At 37.2% G+C, this 16,655-nt stretch overlaps 2 protein-coding genes across 4 annotated transcripts; one reads left to right on the top strand and one right to left on the bottom strand.

The window, feature by feature from the left end:
* The first annotated feature begins 5 nt into the window (after window positions 1–5).
* On the top strand, window positions 6–11,964 carry LOC146459170 (armadillo repeat-containing protein 10-like). Its single transcript, XM_085090073.1, has 6 exons — window positions 6–384; window positions 1,131–1,265; window positions 1,978–2,163; window positions 2,551–2,622; window positions 3,523–3,633; window positions 11,651–11,964. The coding sequence occupies exons 1-6, from the start codon at window positions 34–36 to the stop codon at window positions 11,795–11,797; spliced, it is 1,002 nt and encodes a 333-aa protein (XP_084946199.1). The 5' UTR covers window positions 6–33; the 3' UTR covers window positions 11,798–11,964.
* Window positions 11,836–16,638, bottom strand: LOC146459169 (small ribosomal subunit protein mS25-like). Of its 3 annotated transcripts, none has more exons than XM_085090078.1 (4): window positions 16,391–16,638; window positions 15,281–15,387; window positions 13,814–13,907; window positions 11,836–13,011 (listed from the first exon to the last, which is right to left on the bottom strand). In XM_085090078.1, the coding sequence occupies exons 1-4, from the start codon at window positions 16,621–16,623 to the stop codon at window positions 12,978–12,980; spliced, it is 468 nt and encodes a 155-aa protein (XP_084946204.1). In that variant the 5' UTR covers window positions 16,624–16,638; the 3' UTR covers window positions 11,836–12,977. The 3 variants fall into 3 exon arrangements, with proteins under 3 accessions (XP_084946204.1, XP_084946205.1, XP_084946206.1); XM_085090079.1 differs by having other exon boundaries at window positions 13,814–13,904; XM_085090080.1 differs by lacking the exon at window positions 11,836–13,011 and having other exon boundaries at window positions 13,789–13,907.
* Window positions 16,639–16,655: the final 17 nt, after the last annotated feature.

Below are 16,655 nucleotides of genomic sequence, written 5' to 3'. Positions count from 1 at the left end.
GTCTGGCTACATGACGTACCAAATAAATCAAACATGGAGGGTGGGGGGAGGGAAGCACGGATAGTTTTATATGCGGTTTGCTCAGCGTTTGCAGCCCTTGCGGTGACAGTCAGTCTGTATTATCTGAGAGACTGCAAAAGAAATAGAAAGAAAGGAAGCAATGCAGATATATTAGATTCTTCGATGAAAGATCAAGGCGAAAAGGACTCAACTTCCTTCACAGAGGAGTTGGAGCTGGTGGAAATTTTGAAGGAAAATGGACACGGAGAGTTTACAAAAAAGACAATATCCTCTCTGCTGAGAATGCTAGAAAGAGTACAGGACCACATGTTATACAAGCTTCTTGTAGCTCTTTTGAACTGTTCTGCATTTACGAGAAACCAGGTGAAGAATTAGCTCTGGTGAGAATCACCAGATTAGATAGCCTGGGTTGCCTGTGCGCGAGAGAGTGATTAGTGTGGGATGGCAGTGATGGTGACAATATTCTGCGCCCTTGCAGAACAATTTTGATTGCATCCTGTTTTTTCTTCATTATGGATATCAGAAACCTGGCTAATCTAAATCTATTATGCATTACGCAGTTGACAAATCCACAATTGGATCCACTTTTAATTTTATTGGAATTATGCATTCTTTGTTTGAAGATTGGATTATTATGATAAATGCAAAAGCAAAGGAAAAACCTATAAAAGATAGAGTTAGCTTGTACATGATTTGAACCCATAACCTTCCTCAGAAGATATTTCATGTCAACATGTCAGCTTATACAAGACTTCTATTCAGAATCGTAAAATCCGTGTTTTAAAAATCCAATATCACATTTCATTCTTGGTGGGATTGCTTCATCTTACTGTAAAGCCATAGATAGATATAAATTTAATATTTTATCATCCATTGCATTATCAGAATTATCATCAGAATTATTCTTAGGAAAATGTTATGTTTACAGAAGATGTTCCCCACTGAGAGCCTGACACCTTCCCAAAGCCCAAACTTTCTAAGACAAGGCAAAAGTTTTCTCACTGTCATTACTATGTCTTACTATCATTACTCATAAATTGATTGAAGTAAACATAGTTGATTGAATCCAATGTTTATCGTTCTGCTCATGAAATGTTTTTTATCTACAGAATGCCATTCGTGAGTGTGGGGGCTTACCTCAACTAGTAGCTCTCTTGACACACCCAACTAAAGCGATCAGCATCAAGGCAGCTCAAGTGCTGTCAAATTTATCAATGAATGAAGCAAACCAGGAAAGTTTAAAGGTACAGTACATGTATTACGGTAGGCTTGATTACAGGCACCAGCCACTGTTCAGGAAATAAGCCCATGCTCACCCTTGCTCAAAGGGCAGGAGGAACAAAGACCAAACTTGAGAGAGTGGCAGAAATCAAGCCTACATCCTGTAGTATTAGGGTAGAGAAACTTTAATCTCAACAAGGGTGTTAATCAGAGAATCTGTGACATGGAGTATAACACATGTGCATCCTGTGTACAGTCCATTTCACTCTCCTCACCACCTTCAGGTTCACTTCCATCCATTTTCTCATTGTGTGGTAATGTTTAGACAGTGTTTGCAATGGACGTCCAGCTTTAGTTTTCCTTCTGGAACAAGGATGCCTTGACCATCATGTTTCCTCCATAAAACGCCTGCTTTGGTGGTGCCCTTACTTTGGGATGCTTGAAGAACCAATATTACTTCTGATAACTTATTATTCAAGAGCCTGAAGCAGGTTGACCATGAAGATGGTGAACTCATAATTTGAAAATAATAAGAGCCACTTGAAACTACTTCCAGTACTTTCCTTATTAGCCACTCCTTGAACTCCAGACACCTCCCTAAGGCACACATCCATAGCTGGCTCAAGCTCCACTGAATTCCATGTTTTTTTCTGTTGCTGTACATTGGACAGTTTGAGCTCCTCCTACTGGTGTCTGCCTTGTAAAAGAGTTCACTGTATTTTTTTTTTCTTTCAGGACAGTGTGTTTGAAATCATAAAAAATCTTGAATACTGTGATATTTCCAAGGATGAAGATGTTGTCACGGAACATTTGAAACTATTGGTCAACTTATCTGCAACAAATATTGCCCATGATGAAATCATGACAGGCGTGCAGGAATATTTCAGTATTCTTAGTCAGTCATTATCAAGACAAATTCAGGTAAATTGCAGATGAAATCACTGTAGCTAATCTGTGTGCGTTAATGTTAACAAAGGCAACCAAAACACACGATAATAGGAGGGTTTGTATGAATCTGAACTTCAGTCTAAAAATAATGCCAAAGAACAGTTTTCCTTCAGTAAGCTGAAGTTATTCTGATTTACCAGACCCCATGTATGTCTGATAAAGTTTTCTTGTGTATTTATTGCTATTCTAAGCTCCTAAAGCTTCTTGAAGCAATTTTTACTCACTTCAACAGTTGGTCAGTATCATACGACGTACACTATGTGCTAGGTTTCAGAACTACATGTAAAAGAGGTGGTAAAAACACAAGAAAGCAAAGCAGATAGGGTGATTTCACTTTCAGTATTTTCTCTTGATTCGCAGCAGCAAGTTTTAAGACTTCTGGTGAACTTGTCTTGTAATGTTAACAATCTTGATGGACTTTTGGAGTTTAAGGTTTGTGAAGCTCAGCTATTAATTACTGAAACCTTTAATATTGATGTCTGTTAGCAGCCCTATCTCTCATTAAGGTTTTTATGTGGCTGTTACCATTAATTAACAAGTGTTCCATTAATTTTTGAAAAAGAGGTACACTGTATTCAGTTATGGGAGGTTAAAAATTTTAAAAGGTTAAAAAATGACAGGGTTGATCATTGGAAATTTTGAAAAGAACCCCTAAAAGGTATGAGAATTCTGCTTAATGGGCGTAGTCCGAACAATTTTTACCCCCAAGAGGTACCAAATCAGTTGACTGACATTTACCTCCTCTCATATTTCTCAGCTCATAACCTAAAATGTACCACCATACCTCTGACAGAAGTCATTTTAGATTTTAGCACTGTAAAGGTCACAACATTCCCCCCCTCCCCTTCCCAACCCAGCCATCATCATCATCATCATCATCATCATCTTCATGAACACGGTAAAAAACATCAGGCATTAACAATAATATTTAATATAAAAGCTACAACTTATTACGAGAGACTATGCATACAGGTTAATCTTCTATAATTTAAAAAATTGCTTACTATTAAAAGAAAGCCTGTTTTACCCGAATGCCGTGTTGGAATTAATTTATTTAGCAATTGTTGGAAATTAGTCAGAGATGTTGCTTGCCTAGCAGCTGAGGGTAGACTGTTCCAGAAGACTATAGCCAAAGCTATTTTTGTAATAGTTAGTACGTGGCAAGGCCATGGCTGTGTCTACTTAGAGAGGTGGATGTCAGCCATTGTTGTCCACTCGCATATAGCTCTGACATCACTGTTGTCTGTTGATTCAGGTGACTATGTATTATTCATAATGTTAATATTAATATTAATTTTAATATTAATATTAATAATCCTTTTTTCCCCACAGCCACTGCTAATTCTGCACACATTCATGCTGCCAGACAACACAGATGAGATCATTTTACGAGCTGTGACAATTTCAGCCAACTTACTCTCAAGTCCTGATCACTATACAGAGGTACATGTAATTACAGATACTTATTGTCTGACTAGGAGGGCTGGACAAGGATGTTGTGGGTTTAGTGTGGAGAACATTGGCAACCCCTTTCAGGTTTAGTTTCTAAAGAAACCTTGGTGCTGCATCAGAGTGGAGTAGAAATGAATGTTTGGTTTATCAACAGAGTTGATAATGAAAGGTACATTGGCCAGTGTAAAGAGATTCCAGTACTGCCATTTCGAGCATTTAGCCTTTCGTTTTTGGATTCGTTCTGACAAAGGGCTAATGCTCCAAACATCAGCACTTGAATCTCTTTACGGTGGCCAATTTACCGTTAGTTATCAACTCTGCTGATAAACCAAACATTCATTTAATATGTAGCTCAGATTGTGATAGCGAAAAAAAGCCATGGAAAGAGGAAATTAATTTTTGCTGACAGATAAGAACAGAGGGAGAGGGAGGGTTGACAACATAATGTACAGACATGTTCTTTTGCTTTGAACTCTGCCTTTCATTCACTTCTCATGATTTTTCAGTGCATTGAACAGGCAAAATTGGCTTTCTTGCAGGGGAGCCAAAAGCCAGACAACTGGGATTCCCAGTAGTTCAGGTGCAAGAAAACTTGCAAAAGGCGCAGCTGCAAAATTAGTACAATTTTGTGATGCAGATTAATAGTCAGACAATTCCACATAAAAAAGCAAAACAAACATCTTTCAATGTTTGCCATTTTTTTGAAAGAGCTACATCCCCTGCACGCTTGAGGGTTGTCCAATATAGACAAACTGATACGGTCTGAAAAAACGGCCTTACGATCCATACGGTTTGTACAGACCGTAAAGACACTTTTCGGTCCGTAAATTGCATCTCATTAAGGACACTTAGGATATTTTCGCGTCTTATCTCAGAGAGGGGCTTGTAAAGTTTGACGATCTGTACCGTCTGTACAGATCGTAAAGGCACTTTCGGTCCGTATAAGGTCAGTAAATTGCATCTCATTAAGGACACTTAGGATATTTTCGCGTCTTATCTCAGAGAGGGGCTTGTAAAGTTTGACGATCTGTACCGTCTGTACAGATCGTAAAGGCACTTTCGGTCCGTATAAGGTCAGTAAATTGCATCTCATTAAATATAAGGACACTTAGAATATTACCACGTCTTATCTGAGAGAAGGGCTTCTACGGTTTGACGATCCGTACGGTCGGTACAGATCGTAAAGGCACTTTTCGGACCGTATACGGTCCTTAAATTGCATCTCATTAAGAACACTTAGAATATTTCCACGTCTTATCTGAGTGAGGGGCTTGTAAAGTTTGACGATCCGTGCGTTCTGTACAGATCGTAAAGGCACTTTTCGGTCCGTATACGGTCCGTAAATTGCATCTCATTAAGGACACTTAGAATATTTCCACGTCTTATCTGAGAGAGGGGCTTGTAAATTTTGACGATCTGTACGGTCTGTACAGATGAACTATAACAACTTTTTATTGGCAACCGGGTCACGCGAATCCTTTGTTTATTAAATAAAAGGAAAGAACATTGAAGAAAAATAAATGAACGAAATTCAGGGGTTTCTTTTTTTAATAAGGCATCTTTTATCAAACTTGTTTGGAAATGGGAATTTAAAATCGGCCAGCGCGCTGATAAAGCGGATTAAAACAACTTCGTCTTATGCCAACCTAACAGCAAACCGAACGACTGGTAGATACGATAGTGTTGATGGGAACCGGCTGAATACACTCGAGCCCGATTGTTTGCGGCAAATTTACCAACAATAGCTAGTGCGATTTATACATTGAATAATTGTTGATCCAAACAATCAACCTTTCTGTCGAGGGAAGGTGACAAAATTGTGATTGCATCATTTGGTTTCTCAAACTAAAGAACGAAGAAAACATATATTTGATGTATTTTACAGCATCAGCCCCTAGTTTATATTTTGTTTACTTCTAGTTTGTTTTCTGTTTCAACGAGAAATGCATCATTTGGTCGCTCACGCTGATAGAACGAGGTAAACATGCAGGTTTCCATGGACCCAATTTTCATTTTGTCCCACTTACTGACGCTTAACGGCGTTCTTATTTCATGAATCACACATTTTTCTTTTGTTGTTCAACATCCTTTATTTAACTTACATACTTCATGAATATTAAACTAACTGAAACGAGGGATTTATACAGATAAATCCCTCATTTACATTAGCAGTACTGCGAGAAACGCACACATCAGGTTGCTTCTATTGTTCTCCGTTTCTCACCTTAGTGTGACGGTACTTATTAGCAGGCGTTTGTCCCCTTGAACAAAGGAATAATTTCATGAAATAAGTCAGATAAATACCTCGAACGTCGGTATTAATCCATATGGATTATATGGATTAATACCTCCGTTCTCGGTATTTATCTCTTACATAAAGAACGCGGGATTCAGCCGATTGTAATTTTTTGTAAGAAACGCATCATTTAGATTCTCACACTAAAGAACGAAGAAAACATATATTTGTTGTATTTTACAGCATCAGCCCCTAGTTTATATTTTGTTTACTTTTCAACTTACATGTCGATTGTAATGTTTTCAGTGTAAGAAACGCATCATTTAGATTCTCACACTAAAGAACGAAGAAAACATATATTTGTTGTATTTTACAGCATCAGCCCCTAGTTTATATTTTGTTTACTTTTCAACTTACATGTCGATTGTAATGTTTTCAGTGTAAGAAACGCATCATTTAGTTTCTCACACTAAAGAACGAAGAAAGCATGTTTGTTGTATTTTACAGCATCGGCCCCTGGGTTATATTTTGTTTACTTTTCAACTTACATTCAGTTTACGGACCGTATACGGACCGAAAAGTGCCTTTACGATCTGTACAGACCGTACGGATCGTCAAACCATGCAAGCCCCTCTCTGAGATAAGACGCGAAAATATTCTTAGCGTCCTTAATGAGATGCAATTTACGGACCGTATATGGACCGCAAAGTGCCTTTACGATCTGTACAGACCGTACGGATCGTCAAAACGTTCACCCGTCGCTCAGGTAATGAGATGCAATTGTCAGACTGTATACGGACCGAAAATTGTCTTTACGATCCGTACGGATCGTAAGGCTGTTTTTTTCAGACCGTATCAGTTTATCAAACCGTACGGATCGCAAGGCTGTGTTTTCAGACCGTATCAGTTTGTCTATATTCAATCTCGTACCCAGAGTCCTCAGGCTTTTTGGTCAGCGGGGCGGCGCCAGGAGAGACTCTGGGATAATGGAAAAATATCATTTTTTTGATTGGTCGTCTGCATAACAATGGAAGACCGACAGGAAGTCCGTTGGTCATTTGCGGAAGTTAACCAAACCGGAAACCCCCCTACCAACTTTCCTTGTTTTGGAGGGAGATTTGAAATGCCAAACTCGGAGTTTTGTAATTTTTATGTGTGTGTCACGGTTATTTTATTTTATTTTTTTCACACCAAAAATTAGAAACACTCCAATTCAAAGACAGGTTTTGAATTATGTCAGTGAAACAATTTCTAGCCGGCTAAACATCAGCCGTTTTATCGTAGGAAGTTTGCCACTACTGTCATACGACGGTAAATCACGGCAAAATGCAAACAGCTTAAACTGATTACTGTTGCTGTTATGAAAAATTATTTTCGGAAAAATATCATTGGTCAGTTTGGGAGAAAAAGCGGTAGGAGAACGAATTGGTGAAGCCGTTCGCAAGTATGGAAACATTAAACGTAATAGAGAGGACATTGGTGTCGTCAACGTTGTGAATAATTCGAACATGTTATTTACTAGTGAAGGTTATCATGGAAAAATAGAGAAGTTCTTTAACATCTATAAATTTTGTTGTGGATAAAAATTTGGAGATGACTGATCTGTTGTGGAGTGGAGTCCATCTCAGGTTTCCGTTTCGATTAATTCCCTTTCGGTTTTGCCACAAGGGAAACGCTGAAGACATCTTCACGATGATCAAACGCCGCACACGAGAGCAAAAGTTTCACTTTTTTCAGTCACGGCCCATTGGCCAGTTTGCCATTTCAGGCGGAGGTAATGGTGTGTTGAACATTTTTCTTAAATTTTGAGAGATTTTGTTTTGAGAAATTTTGTCAGATTTTTTTCTCACTGTTCCATATTCCATGCAAAATAAGAACAATTAATTATTTGTCCTAAAAAGTGTATAAGGCCGTGGTTTTAGGTTACCTTCAGATGAAGTTTAATCTCAAATGTAATAGTACATACAGATTTGAAGTTTACTTTTACAGTATATAGGGGCAGTTGAGAATAAAGACTTGTTGCCTGTTACTCACAACCATCTTCTCTGCAAGAAAGTCAACACACTGTGACAGTGAAGAGTCACCCAACTTGACCAGTCAAAAAACATGTGTAGATAAATATACTGAAGCCTAAAGCTGGACTTCGAAATGCAGAAGTACCTTAAAATCTTTACATTTATTTATTTCCCACACGTACACAGACAAACAAATAAAAGAAAAAAAAACTCAAGTAGTGGAGAGGATCAGGCTCAATAAAAGATACCATGAGGCTTATGAATATTAAGCCTCCCCAATCTTAAAACTGATATACAAAAGTTATTACATAATATATTGCTTGGAGTTTTTTTATAACTAAACAAATAATGTACACTGAGTTTAAAATAAAGATGGCAAAAATTTGAAGGTAATGATAGTTTAATTGTACTCTGTTAATGTACTGACATTAATATGTAAGTAAAAACAATCTAACTTTTTTAAAATATTATTTTTCCCTTCATCTGACAAAACATACAAATACTCCATATTTGAAGAAGTATGAGACAAGGAAACTGTGGGTTCCCTTGTAGACAAGTGTGCAATCATGCCTAAAGTACCAGTTGTTGAAAAAAAAAATAGATGAGCGGTGGTGTGACTTTCTGACTTGTGCTATATGTTATAAGGAAGAACACCAAGTCTTCCCTTAAAGGGTTCAATTGGGACGCTATTATATTGAGGAGATACAAGAGAAGGCCCCTGCTCGATTTCATTCCACTGCAAGTGTACCCGTTGTACATAAACATGGAAGCCAAGTACCCCAAGTTTGTGTGGCATATGACCTGCAGATAATGCTTGCACAGCCTTGTGCAGAAAGTGACCACTTTCATCATAATTATATCCTTATCAAACACTCCACTTGTAATTGGTAAATTTACTGACATGATTATTTTGGCAGTGGATGGATTTTACTGAATAATTTGGTGAAAACAACCCCGTCTATCATTTCTTCATGTAATATTCATTCGTGTAATTATTATTGCTAGTAAATATTAGCAAGAAATTTGTGGTAGCCAGCAGGTTTAAGCATAAAAATTATACTTCTCAGTGAATCCTACCGTTTATTGTTATTTTGCACTGATAATCAAACAAAAGAAAAACTTTCAGACACTACAATACTAGCTTGCAAAAAAACTGCATTCAATATTTATTAAAGAGTGACAAGTCTATAAAATATGTTGAACATTTCAAGGATTCCAATATGGGTCCTTTACTCCCTTCCCCTTCCCTGTTAAGGGGTAACTAATAAAATTATGTGTAACCATTATCTCATCAAGTATGTAGAATTCTTAAGTATAATTTGTTAACAAAACTGTTAATTATAGAGTGATTATAGATGAAACATGAAGTTTTACAGTCAATGCTTGTTAGACCCTCCCCCCCCCCCCCCCAAAAAAAAAGAATTACTATTCAATCTATCTTATGGGTTAAAGAAACATCACTTATAGCCTTATTGTTTTTTCTGCTAACCAGCTAAAAAGAAATTTGAAACATCTTTTTAGATATAGTTTTGTAACTGATGGTATGACAAATTTAAATGATTTTGAATTATTATTTTGAATGTGTATTTCTATTGTTCTAGACATTTGATCGATGCAGCTGATAAGGCTTGGTCCAGTCCCACAAACATTATGCAATATGCTGGATGACTTACATTGTGGCCTAATAGACAATCAGAGCCCAGGAAGGGCTTGAAATAAGAGTCACGTTTGACAATTTTCAGTTTTAGTTTATAGCTAACATTATTGTCAAGGGACCACAAATTCCCACAAGTGCTGGATAATTTACACAGTTCAGCAAAGGTCTCACAACACTGTGCCAATCATTCAGGATATTGGGGAGTTTGACAATAGTAATCATCTGTCGTCAAAGCAAGAGCTGCAAGATCAGAGAGGAGATTATATTATACAATTCAGCAGAGTGTTGGTTGAGTATAATACTTCCCTTGCCTAGCCTGAAGTCAATTAAACGTGTGATACCAAATCACATCACCATCCAGTACTCAAAAGAAATGGCAAATCCCTCAGCAATTATCAATTTACCAGTAATGTGCCCTAATCAATCAGAATACATTAGGTAATGTGTGTCAGTATCTGAGCTATCTGACTCAGCTCTTACTTAAAGTGTGCACTCCACAACCAGATGAAGTCAGGACCCACCAAAATTATTTCAATTTATAATATAAACACGATTTCCCCAATCTTTCGACCCCTTCGCTGTGCTTCCTACACTGCACCCAAAATTACAAGAGAACTCACATAAGATAGTTTTAAATTATTTTACCTTGATTACATGTATACAAGAACAGACTAAGGAGATTATATGCACGGTATAGACATTTACTGACTAAATGAAATATAATATAGTCAGGTTATCAACAGTCTAGCTCAACAATCACATTATAACCAATTTACTGATGAGAGGTGGCATGATCACCACTCTCCATACAGTTCTCATATAATTACTCTGTGGTAAGGCAGAATAGTTAACAAATTAAACCTCAACACAACTCACTATCCTTATTTTCAAAGCCTGTTGACACAATTATCCAATCTCTGTTATACTACTTCATTTTATTTCTAGATACATTATTAGTATACCTGGGAGCAACTCTACAGCACTAAAAGCATGCAAGATGTGAACACTCTCTATCAGTTTTGCCAAAAGCTAGGCAAAAGGAATGTTGATTCAGAAAGAAAAACTCCAAAGCTGCTCTTGAATTCATGGCATGTATTAAACATGCTGATGTTGAAATTGTACTAGCTTGCACTCGAACACATATGACTTTCTTAAATTCACTTTAAGAAAAGCGTACACACAATTCAGTCTAATAAAATTAACAATTTTTGGGACAAAAAAAACCTTAATTTACGACAGTAAATATTACTAGTACTAATATTAAGAGGTGATTTAAATTATTGTCAAATGGTAACATGTATGTGTTCATTGAATCCCATTTGGACGTAAACTGTTAAGGGAAGGGGAGAAGGTAATTTGAACATAAATTCAATACACAGTCAGCTGCTCAGTTCTGTGAGAGGAGAGGTGATGGTTCCTTTTTTATTTGTAAGTATAAACAGTAATAAAGAAATATGTTACTTGTCTGTTGTAGCAACGTCGAATCAAGTCCACCTTTCGCTCGCTCTTACATGAAAAAAAATCCAGTTGCTTTGATCCGCTCTTACGGGAAAAAAATCTACTTCCTTTTGATCGGGTGGAAAAATCAATTTTGGCTTTCTCGAACACTTTCAAGACCCGATAAAACCTTCAGGCCCAATAACAATAACACGGCTGCCTTTTTGGGGCATTTGACTTCCGTTTTAATCGTAAGCATGCGCACTAAGACCGGAATCCCACGTTTTCTGGGATAAGAAATTCCATTATCCCAGAGTCTCTCCTGGCGCCGCCCCGCTGACCAAAAAGCCTGAGGACTCTGGGTACGAGATTGGTCTATATTGGACATGTCTGGCACGCTTTACACCTCTCAAAACAAATTCTAGTTCCAAGAATGCTTGCAGAACTACAGTACATGTATTCTTGCCAAGAACACCATTCAACTTTTTAATCAACATTATTACAGGTTGCTAGCAAAACCAAAAACATGGCATAAAGCAAATAAAAATTAAACTGATTCCAGTGATTTTTATTGGAATGGATATATAATAATCATCTCCATACCCTTTTTTCTGTCAAATAAACAACTCTTTATTTTACGTTTTCTTTTCCTTTTCTTTACAGGAACAGCAGATGGTGGTTGCAGAACATCTCAATGTATTATATGGTGAATTAATAGGTCTGTTGGATCACCCTAATCAAGACATTCAGTCACAGGCTAAGAGAGCATTAAGAAGTATATTTGCTTTCAGAATGATGTACACAACATGATTGGAGTCTGAATTTATTATAATAATAATTTTCTAAAGAAAAACAAAAAAAAGAAATTTTCCAGCAGTTGGTTGACATCAGTTTACAAAATTTATCATGTACAATATATGAGCCACTTTTGACAAAGCCTTAATAAATAGAATTTAAAAAGTTTTTGCTTATTGAAATCACTGTTATGTTATAACAGAAGTCTGATAGACAAGGGTAGCCAACAAAATTAATTGAAAATTTTGCACCTCCTTTTTGGTCTAGATTAGCTAAACTTTTACAGCCTGGAGTCTTGTCCCAACTGCAGACTCTGAGAATTTTCTGTAAGCAAAAGCCTTGTGAAATGGAGATTTACCGGTAATAAATTTTGACCGTCATATAATCTGTACTGTATCAACACAACTTGCAAGTCTGAAAGAATTTTGCATCCTCCATTTTTCAACTGGCCTGCATAGCAAGTGTTTCTGTTAGGTGTTTTGTGCATTTTTTGCCTTTTAACCGTGTAGATATTGAGATGAGAGTGAAAGAAACAGATTTTCACATGCTCAAACAGCATTTGAACAGTGTGCAAAACCCCACAAACACTTGCTATGCAGGCTATTTTACCACCAACAAATATACTGTGACCCTGCTGAAGAAGAGTTAAGGCTCTATTCCCCAGTCAGGGAGAAGAAAAATGATGATGATGACTGCAGAAGTGCTGAGTTAATCCTCAGTGAGATCCAAGGGGAAGTATCATGCAAATTTGCTGTCATTTCAAAACCCAAAAATGTTTGTCTGTCAGCAGAAACAGAAAAATAATTGTCAAGTTTTGTTATAAATTATCAACCCAGTGCAATAAAACTGTCGATTAGTGCCTCTGGCCAGAGACAGAGTAGGTCGGAATGGATTGAAACTTAAAAATATTAGGCTAGTTTTTCAAGTTTTCGCATTTTTGTTTCCAAAATGCGCTAGAACAGAGATCACGAGTTGTTTTTTTCAAGAATTGAGTCGATTTCTTTCCTCTCCTCATTCTAGATTTATTTGGCAGCTGATTGAAGGTCTTATTTCATCATTTTTAACAAAAAATACCAAAAACCCCATGATACTTCCCCTTTAAGAGGGCAATATTATTATCTTACATCTGATCAGTCTTTTTCTCCCTTGTTCTACATGCAGGATGTACATCCACACACGTTCACTTTCCAATTCATCACGTGCCCTCATCTGCAACTGAATTTTCAGCTCTACAATAACAACAGACAATTGAATGAATGAACGGAAGTCACCATCAACATGCAAAGATCCACCCAATTTTTTACCGTGCAACAAACTCAAGCGAAAAAACCAACAGTTTGAAATGTAAAGAAAATGATGTTCTCGCTTTTTATTGGTTTACAAACCACCAAAGCCAGACTCCTTTGTTGTAAACGTGACCTGTGATTGGCTGATCAATGTTGGGTGGCCCAGGTTGAGTTTGTTGCACTGTAATAATGCAAGATTTGCAATAGGTATAACGCGAGTGGCCATTTTAAATCCTAATAATTATACTGGGGTAAGAAACTACAAAATTCAGGCAACAATGGCCACTTCTGATACAACGTTTGTCCAGTAATTAATAATTATTTTCATGAAATAAATGTAATGGTATATTTTCAGCCTGGTGAATGAATGAGAATGATGTATTATTCAGTTTCTAGAAAGTGACACGGGCATACTCGGAAAAAAATGGCCTTAGCTCCCACGAGTCTCCTGTAGCTCAGTAGTAGAGCATCCGAACTAGTAATCGGAAGGTCTTAGGTTCGACTCCTGATAGGAGCACTCGGATTTTTTTCTGAGTATGCCCGTGTTACTTTCTAGAATAATACATCATTCTCAATTAATTTTCAGTTGTCACTTTTGTCCAGTCCGGGTTCGCTATGATGAAGGGCTTACAGTGTATGCCCAAACTATCAGTACTCCAATCTCTTTATCTTGATAAAACGAAACACTCATTACTACTCCCCCACTAAAAACGCTCTTAGCAAATTCAATACACATTACACATACCTTGTGGAAGTTACTGCAGAAATTTCTATTACTTCTTGCATGATCTGCGAAGGATTCTTCTCTGTTATTGATATTTTCTCTTGACGTCCATCTGCTATTAAAATTTGATACAATTTAATTAACATTTTTTTTTTGAGAAATTTTAGGCATTTCATTCAAGAATAGTGTTGTTACCTATAATAATATAATAATTATACTGTATATGAAAGTACCGGTAACATCATTGATCACTTATTCTTAATTATAGATTATTGCTATCCAATCTTAACCTGTCATGTTGAGAAAATACCCATGACATGTTTGCCAATGATTAGGCATTTGTTTGATACACTGTACCAACTGATGAAGATGCATCAAAATATAAGTGATGGACAGTCCTGGAAACTGTTGTGAGCCACCTTAAACAAAAATTCCTGCTCCCCCTCAGCAAAAACTTGTCATCTTTAGGGATGGATGTGAACAATGGAATGTAGCATTTGTAGGTTAGTATTTCACAGATGTTTGAGCACCCCTTATATTAATTCCTACCCTTATATTATGAATAAATGAAATAGATAATAAGCACACATGAATTCTCTAAAAATTTTCCAAGCCCCCAGCAGGAATCTAACCCATGACCTTCCTGACCAATAACTAGTTTGGATGCTCTAACCACTGAGCTACATGTATGGGTGACTCAGCGAAGAAGCCTGTGACCTGCTCACCATATGAGTCACCCATAGCTCAGTGGTTGGAGCATCCAAACTAGTTATCTGGTTATTGGAAGGTCGTGGGTTTGATTCCTGCTGGGGGCTTGGAAATTCTTTCTGAGAATTTATAACATGTACTTATTCCAACACTCTTTTCTTTTTATAAGAATTTATTTTAAATAAGAGTATCAAGGCTGAAATTTGTGACATTTTAAGAATACTACATATTTTAAGAATAAACCCAAGGCTGAGATTTTGAAAAGAATATAATTTTGTGAGTTGAAAATTTGTAAATACAATACAATTATAACTAAACCGTATAAAATATTTCTTCCTTTCCCTAACCGCAACATTAGCCAAAAAGTGAATAAAATGATAAAGATTAGCCTGGGAATGCAGACTAGGATTTATTGTTGGCGGAGAGAAGCGACAGCCGGAAATACGTCTGCGTTTGCAGGCTAGATAAAAACCTGCACTAGCCAAATGTTTGATCCTAAATTGACAGTTCGATGAACGGTAGATGTAATACATAATTATGTATGTCAAATGCTATAATCTAAGAATATTCACAAGAATATTTTCAGCCTTTAACATCAGTAGAAAAATACACTGTTAGTAAGAATATTCAGCCTGGATATTCTTAATAAAAGAGTGTACAGTATTTCATTTACATAGCATTAGGTGGTTTGCTGTTTCACTATATACAGGGTACCCTTGTATTAATTGCTAAAATTAATATTGAGGATAACATCACCATAAGCAAGGGAGTTCATCTTACCAAATTTCACAAGAATATCTTCAGCCATTGATTTCTTCTCTAACCGTGAAAACCTAACATGTGGATTCTTATATTTTAGCTGTGGGAAGTTCTCCCAGAAAAAACGGCTGCAATCACAATCAGAAAAACAGTTTGATCAATTTAATTCTTTATTAATATAACAAAAAACCAGAAGGAGTAGTCAAAATCGTTCAGCAAAATCAAAATTCAATCAATCAATCCTTTATTTTGTCACTTAATGTCATTGCATGTTCCATTTAGAGTATCCAAACACACAAGCTTTAATAAAACGTAGAGTAATAAACTAAATTAAGGACCAATAGACATGTTTAGCATGAATTTTGGGGGAACCCGCTCGGCAATTGGCTGGCTGGTGACTTCTATTGCTTGACCATATTAAGGCGTCACTTCTCTGGCACTTCCAGCTGCACCTAGGCCAACAACGGTTACAACAAAACACAACAACGCACTGCAACAGCATCACAGCTAGGCCAGCAGGGCCACTCCAAGAAGAGTATTGGCAGGTCCAAAAACTAAAGCGCAACAAGCTGCCATCTAGGCCAGCAACGCGCAAACCTAATCAACTGAATGACCTATCATGCCTTACCTATCTCACCAGTGCTGCTGGGTTGGACTGGAGTATTGGCAGTGAAAAGAACTAGAGAACTTAGCTTGGGGAAGCCTTAAAGGTAAATGCATATTTCTTGCCATCTTTGGACCATTCCATTTATTATATGCACCCCTGACCCCTTCAGAAATTAAGATCAAAGTGCCAACACATTCCCCCTTAGGAAAAAAGAAAGAGTTCAAAGATATCGACACAAATGCCCCCTCAGAAACAACTCTTGAAGACCCCCTCCCTCCTCCTCAGATTTCCCAGTACCTCAATGGGAGGGGGGGGTTGCAGATATTCCATTTAATGGAATGGCCCTCTAGAAGGGTGCGGGACAAATTGGCATGTTCCCATGACGTTTCAAAATACGACGTTATTCCATTAATTTGAATCTGTGGATCTTATGTTGTACAATGTAATCATAACTAAGCGTCCACTCTTGGCAAGCATAAAAAGGCTTAACAACGAAACATCAAAGAGTTTAAAACAAAACTCACTGTGCTCCGTTGTTGTGTTTCTCGACCGGATGAAGAAGGTTCATTGCCATCAGTTGGACATCCTGGTTCAAGACAACATTGCACCTTTTCAAATGTTCAAGAGTTCGTTGTACAGCAAATTTTCCTATTTTTCGGCCTGTAGCCTGACGAGCCAGGTATCTTTTTGCAACCTTAAAAACGAGCGGACCTTTGTCCGCCATCTTGAATTTTCCTATGAAAACGTTCAGCGGCATCCCCAATCATCGATCTTTGGTCCATGTAACAC

This window comes from Pavona decussata, unplaced genomic scaffold, assembly GCF_977016875.1.
Source record: "Pavona decussata unplaced genomic scaffold, jaPavDecu1.1 SCAFFOLD_223, whole genome shotgun sequence".
Lineage (NCBI taxonomy): Eukaryota > Metazoa > Cnidaria > Anthozoa > Scleractinia > Agariciidae > Pavona > Pavona decussata.
This window is presented reverse-complemented; position numbering and strand designations above follow the sequence as displayed.

Coding starts and splice junctions, on each gene's coding strand:
- LOC146459170 (XM_085090073.1), top strand. CDS start 34: ATGGAGGGTGGGGGGAGGGAAGCACGGATAGTTTTATATGCGGTTTGC. Junction 2,164..2,550: donor CATTATCAAGACAAATTCAG/GTAAATTGCAGA, acceptor CTTGATTCGCAG/CAGCAAGTTTTAAGACTTCT. Junction 2,623..3,522: donor ATGGACTTTTGGAGTTTAAG/GTTTGTGAAGCT, acceptor TTTTCCCCACAG/CCACTGCTAATTCTGCACAC.
- LOC146459169 (XM_085090078.1), bottom strand. CDS start 16,623: ATGCCGCTGAACGTTTTCATAGGAAAATTCAAGATGGCGGACAAAGGT. Junction 15,388..16,390: donor AAACACAACAACGGAGCACA/GTGAGTTTTGTT, acceptor TTGTGATTGCAG/CCGTTTTTTCTGGGAGAACT. Junction 13,012..13,813: donor TCTGCAGTAACTTCCACAAG/GTATGTGTAATG, acceptor TTGTTATTGTAG/AGCTGAAAATTCAGTTGCAG.